At 62.0% G+C, this 5,931-nt stretch overlaps 1 protein-coding gene across 2 annotated transcripts; it reads left to right on the forward strand.

Moving 5' to 3' along the window:
- The first annotated feature begins 1,941 nt into the window (after positions 1–1,941).
- Positions 1,942–3,998, forward strand: TMEM191C (transmembrane protein 191C). 2 transcript variants are annotated; one of them, XM_002719722.4, is made up of 10 exons: positions 1,942–2,130; positions 2,388–2,511; positions 2,598–2,648; positions 2,733–2,810; positions 2,906–2,962; positions 3,105–3,164; positions 3,243–3,307; positions 3,390–3,462; positions 3,627–3,667; positions 3,770–3,998. In XM_002719722.4, the coding sequence occupies exons 1-10, from the start codon at positions 1,976–1,978 to the stop codon at positions 3,972–3,974; spliced, it is 909 nt and encodes a 302-aa protein (XP_002719768.2). In that variant the 5' UTR covers positions 1,942–1,975; the 3' UTR covers positions 3,975–3,998. The 2 variants fall into 2 exon arrangements, with proteins under 2 accessions (XP_002719768.2, XP_008270394.3); XM_008272172.4 differs by having other exon boundaries at positions 1,976–2,130; positions 3,390–3,667.
- The last annotated feature ends 1,933 nt before the right edge of the window (positions 3,999–5,931 follow it).

The raw sequence follows: 5,931 nt of genomic DNA on the forward strand, positions 1-5,931 counted from the left end.
GCTGGTGTTGTGGTGTAGCGGGTTAAGCTGCTGCTTGCGATGCCGGCGTCTTATCTGAGCACTGGTTCGAGTCCTGGCTGCTCCACTTCTGATCCAGCTCCCTGCTAATGCACCTGGGAAAGGTGGCCCATGTGCTTGGACCCCTTATACCCACGTGGGAGACTAGGAAGAAGCTCCGGGCTCCTGATTGGCACGGCTCCGGCCGTTGCAGCCATTTGGGGCATGAACCATCTGTTGAAGACTTTTATATGTTCGTGCGAGAGACCTGTCGCTCCCCCTCTTCGTGGAGGAACGACACAAGACCCTGCGCTGTTCTTTGTCTGCTTGGCCCTCCCCGGGTTTGCTGCTGGTTCTTCCCGGGTTGGCTACCGACCCTTCCACCTCCATAGAAGGGCGGTTCCCCCGCCACTTTCCCCACTTCCGTGGGGGAGCGGCACACCGGGGGCTGCACAGGTGTTCCTTCAGATAGATGTTCCTGGTGCATGTTGTCTCTCTCCTCCTTTATAGTCCTCTTCCACCAATCCCAACTCTGCTATCCACACGCCGAGTACGCTGCTCTCCTCCAATCAGGAGCAGGATCAGCTCCTGCAGGTCATCACTCAAGTTGGCGAGAGGCAGCTGCGTAGAAGTTGTTACTCCCTTCTCAGCGCCATATTGTGGGAGAGCAGATGCATAGAATAAGTCTTAATTCCAGTAACAGTCTAGTCCGAGTTGCTCCCCACAGAGACCTTGAGGATTTAATTTTTTTTTTTTTGACAGGAAGAGTTAGACAGAGAGACAAAGAAAAGTCTTCCTTTTTCCATTGGTTCACCCCCAAAATGGCCGCCACAGCTGGCACTGCGCTGATCCGAAGCCAGGAACCAGTTGCTCCCTCCCGGTCTCCCATGTGGGTGCAGGGCCCAAGGACCTGGGCCATCCTCCACACCTTCCCAGGCCACAGCAGAGAGCTGGACTGGAAGAGGAGCTACCGGGACAGAACCGGCGCCCTGACCGGGACTAGAACCTGGGGTGCCGGTGCCGCAGGCAGAGGATTAGCTAAGTGAGCCGTGGTGCCGGCCGAGGATTTAATTCTTTAAAGACTTGCATTTTGTTATTCCTCGAGCCACCCAATCCTCTTAAATAGTCGCATGAGTACAAGTTCTTCCATTATCTTGATATTTCAAACTTTACTTCCATCTTTTTTCAGTTGGGAAATAAAGTTTCAAAGACAGAGTCCTCTGAGGTTTCCATACAGGCATGTATTTTATTTTTACAATCGTGTCCTGTCCCACAGACTTTTATTGAGTCTCTCTCAGCCTGCCCTCCTCCTGCTGGGACCCGCCCGCAGGGCTGCCCAGGAAGGTAGCAGAAGCGTGTTCAGCAGCAGAGAGCAGGCTCCAAGCTTGGGCGGCTCAAGAGGTGGACGCGGCAGGTGGGCAGTCGAGCTTGGCTCCGGGGTGGGGGTGGGGGCTTGCGTTAAAACTCAGCTTTCCTGTGTGTTGAAACGCGTCCCGAGCGCACACATTTCCCGTTGTCGTGTCTGTGTGTGTGCGGAGTGGGTGGGGAACAGTGGCTCCACGCGCTAGGCTATTGCGGGAAACCACAGGGCAGGACGCATGGGGGGCGGGGCAGCCCCCAGCGGCCGCCCCTCGCCCCCGCTCCCGGTCAACCCGTGTGGGACGCCAGGGCAAACCACGCGTGGGCCCCGCCACCGCGGCCTCCCACCGCGTCTTCACCGCTGCCCTAAGCGCCCGCCCCAGGCGTTAGCCTCTTGCTGGTCTTTCATTGATCCGATCATGGCGTTTGCTTACATTTTTATAAATGATGAACTAAGCTGGCTCTGGCCAGACGCACTCGGGGGGCGGGGCAGGAGGGGAGCGGAGGGGCGGCTCTGTGCTCGGGCGCCTCCTGCCGTCCATTGTGACGCCGACCAGGGCTGGGTGGGGTGGCCGGGTGTCTTAGGCGAGCTGGGGGGCCAGGCAGAGCCCCTGGAGCCATGGCCGAGGAGCAGGAGCAGCTGCTGCAGCTGCAGAAAGACAACCGCGACGGCCGCCTGCGGAAGCAAGAGCTGGAGGAGCTGGTGCGCGGGCTGGAGGCGGAGAGCGAGAGCCTCACTGGGCGCCTGCAGGACCTGCGCGAGCGGGAGCGGAGGTGCGCGCGCGCGATTCGCGGAGCACCTGCCGACTGCCCAGGGCCCTGCACGCACACACACACACACACACACACACCCCAGTTCTAGGCGGTTAGGACCGGGGCGTTACCTCCAGGTGACCTGGGAGGCGGAGGGCGCAACCCCAGGGCCCACCCTCCCCCAGACCGCGTCTGGCCTTTCCTGGGGAGGGAGGGTTTGGGAGATCCCGATTCCCCCTCCGCACCCTCCGCAGCACTGGACTCCGTTTCCTCCGCAGCCTGCAGCGGAGGCGAAGCCAGGCGGCGCGGGCCCTAAGAGGCGAGGCGCGCGAGGCGGCGCGGGAGCGTGCGGAGCGGGCGCGTGGGCTGCTGGAGGCGGCGGAGCGGCACAAGCGGGACCTGGTGTGTGTCGGAGGGACCCTGGGGGCGGGACCCCGGGGGCGGGGCCTCTGGCGTGGCCGGGACCGCCCTCTGGACCCTCTCCTCAGGAGCAACACAACCAGCAGCTGCAGGAGCAGTGGGAGGAGCTGTCCAGTCAGGTACGTGCAGGAATGGCCCTGGGCCCCGCTCCCGTCCCCAGCCCCCTGGACAGCGCCCCCCTTCCTCACGAGCTCCCCTCCTAGCTCTTCTACTACGGAGGGGAACAGCTGAGTCAGCAGCGCGCGGAGCAGCAACTCGGGACCCAACTGGTGGCGCTGCAGGTGCTTGGGCGGGGCCTTGAGGGCCGGGGCCACGCCCAACGCGGTACCCCCCTCCCCCGTTCCTGACCATCCTGCTATCCTCCCCCTCCCCCAAGAAACAGCTGGAGCTGCTGGAGGCCAAGTTCGCCATGCAGGCGCAGGGCCTGCGGCAGGTGCGCGTGCGGAGCTGGGATCCTGGCGGGGAGAGGGGAGATGGTGGGCTTTGCGTGTGGGTGGAGCTTGGGCAGGTGCAGGAGGGTAGGGAGGGGGAGGGGTGAGTCCTCTGGAGTCTAATCGGAGCTCCCCGCACCCCAGGGCGCGCAGCGGACGGAGGAGGCCTGGGCCAGCTTCCAGGAGCAGAGCGGAGTCCTGCAGGTGGCCTCCAGCCCCCTCCTCCCCAGCCCCCTCCTCCCCAGTCAGGCCGCTGGAAGGCCTGACTCGCAACCCTTCCAGGAGCTGCAGGGAAAAGTAATGGAGGCGGCAGCTGCGCTGGACGCCTCTAGAGGAGGCCGGGAACCGTAAGAGGGAGTTCGGGCTGTTGAGTGCGGCGGGGCGACGGTGGGGGCACGGGGCAGTCCGCCCACCCACCCCTCGCCGCAGGTGGGACTCGCAGCCTCGCCGAGTGCAGGACTGCGCGGGCTCGCTCATGGAGGAGGTGGCCAAGGCGGACTGTGTGAGCGCGGGCTGGGGCGGGCTGCAGCCGGGGCCCGCCTCCCACGGGGGAGCCGCCCCCCTCGCCCCCACGAGGCGCCGCAGCCCGTGCCTCCCTGCGCGTCCCGCGGGAGCTCTGGCTTGGCGCAGCGTGGAGCTGGACGCCCCGCTCTCGAATCCCCGCAGGAGAAGCGGCTGTTCGGCGGCGCGGGCGCAGGTGGGATCAGGTGAGCCGGACGGCGGGTGAGCGGGCGGGCGGGCGCGCGCGGCTCCGGTTCACCCCCGGGGTGCCCTCCGCCGCCAACCGCGCGTCTGCCTGACGTCCGTAGGCTGTGGGCTCTGGGCGCGCTACAGACCCTGCTGCTGCTCCCGCTCGGCTTCCTGGCGCTGCCGCTGCTCTACGTGGCGTTGCTGAACCCCGACGCCATCCGCCGGGGACTCCCGCGCCTCGGCTCGGACGCCGCCTTCCGCCGCCTGCGCTACACGTTGTCCCCACTGCTCGAGCTGCGCGCGCGCGGGCTCCTGCCCGCCTAGCGCGCATCACGCCGGCCGCCCGCACCTCTGTGTCGCGTGTGTGGTTTCTGGGGGCGCCGAGGGGGCGATGGCCGGGATGCGGGGGGGGGGTGGTCCCGCGGGCCCAGAGGCCCGCGCTGGCACTCGGCCCGGAGGATCAGCGCCGAACCTTCTAGAAGGAGCCTGCGCCCCGGGGGGCGGCCCCAAGTTGCCTTTCCCACCGCCCCCCGAGGGTCCCTGCAGCTTCCTTCGTGCGCACTGGGGGAGCTGGGCGGGTGCCTTCCCGCGGGCGCTGCCGGCTCTGCGCGTCCGAGCTCGCCCGCATCTTTAGTGGAAATGAACCAGAAAGTTGCATTCTGATACAAATACCGCTCTGCTTGGCTTTCTTAAAATTATTAATGAAATTGGTTTTGGGCCGGCGCCGCTGCTCACTAGGCCAATCCTCCGCCTTGTGGCGCCAGCACCCCGGGTTCTGTCCCGGTTGTCCCTCTTCCAGGCCAGCTCTCTGCTGTGGCCAGGGAGTGTAGTGGAGGATGGCCCAAGTATTTGGGCCCTGCACCCCATGGAAGACCAGGAGAAGCACCTGGCTCCTGCCATCGGATCAGTGCTTTGCGCCGGCCCGCAGCGCGCCGGCGGCGGCGGCCATTGGAGGGTGAACCAACGGCAAAGGAAGACCTTTCTCTCTGTTTCTCTCTCTCACTGTCCACTCTGCCTGTCAAAAAAAAAAAAAAAATTGGTTTTGGCTTATCTGCCTGTGAACAGACACGTAGGTTTTTGCTACGCCCTTTAAGCTAGTTTTTTCTTATTGATCTGCCCGATTTGGTAAATCTATGTATGAAAAAAAGATTTATTTGAAAGAGTTACAGAGAGATGCCCATCACAGGTCCACTCCTCACATGTGCTGGGAGGGGCCCTGAATGCAGATCGCACCTGTGGGCTGTGGGCGCTGCTGCTTTCCTCAGTCTGAAGCTGGAGTCGGCGCTGGAGCGGCTGTGGAGCCCAGGTGAGGGCCAGCTGCCTTAACCAGCGCCCAGAGCACCAGGCTAAACGCCCACGCAAGAGGCATTCCTTTTACCAACGCGAATTAGCTTGATTTGCTCCCCCCACATCGTGTACCATAGCATCGGGGCCGCTGCCTGCAGCGCCGGCATCCCCCATGGGCGCCAATTCGAGTCCTGGGTGCTCCACTTCCGATGCGAAGCCAGGCTCTGGGGTTCGTCTCCCGTGTCCCACATTTTCAGAGTTGGCGGGTGACTGTCCTCAGCACTCTTTCATTTGGTTTTTGGTCTCTGCAGCAGTCTTCTCTAGTTTGTGGCTTTAGACCCTCCAACTCTCCAGGAGAGCAAACAGCATTTTTAGCTTCTTTGCTGGATTTAGCTGAATTTGCTGGGTTGCCGGGGTCTGGGTATGTAGCGTGATTGAGTTCTTTGCCAGTTGGACAAACTGCCTTTTGATAAGTCCTGTGGAGTTATTTCTTGTATATTTGAATTTATTTCTACTGTGATATAATGTGTTAATCCTGATCCCCCCCACACTGGGTTGTTCTAGAAATCACTCTTTGTGGCGTCCCTACTACTGGACCGTGGCTCATGTCTGTCATTCTCCCTAAATGTGACCTGATTATTCCCTCTGGACCTGCTATTTTTTAGTTAGTGCCACTTTCATTTATTGATTTTTTTTTAAAGATTTGAAAGGCAGAGATTGATTGATCCATCTTCCATGCACTGGTTCACTCCCCACATGGCTGCAATGGCCAGGGCTGGGCTAGACTGAAGCCAGGAGCCAGGAGCTTCTTCCTGGTCTCCCACACGGGTGCAGGGGCCCAAGCACTTGGGCCATCTTCTGCTGTTTCCCCAGGCCAAAGCAGAGAGTAGGATCAGAAGTGGAACAGCTGGGACTTGAACAGGTGCCCACAGGGGATGCCGATGCTGCAGATGGCAGCTTAACCCACTACATCACAGCACCAGTCCATTTCATT

This window comes from Oryctolagus cuniculus, chromosome 21, assembly GCF_964237555.1.
Source record: "Oryctolagus cuniculus chromosome 21, mOryCun1.1, whole genome shotgun sequence".
In the NCBI taxonomy this organism is placed as follows: Eukaryota; Metazoa; Chordata; class Mammalia; order Lagomorpha; family Leporidae; genus Oryctolagus; species Oryctolagus cuniculus.

Coding starts and splice junctions, on each gene's coding strand:
- TMEM191C (XM_008272172.4), top strand. CDS start 1,976: ATGGCCGAGGAGCAGGAGCAGCTGCTGCAGCTGCAGAAAGACAACCGC. Junction 2,512..2,597: donor AGCGGCACAAGCGGGACCTG/GTGTGTGTCGGA, acceptor CCCTCTCCTCAG/GAGCAACACAACCAGCAGCT. Junction 3,165..3,242: donor AGCAGAGCGGAGTCCTGCAG/GTGGCCTCCAGC, acceptor CAACCCTTCCAG/GAGCTGCAGGGAAAAGTAAT.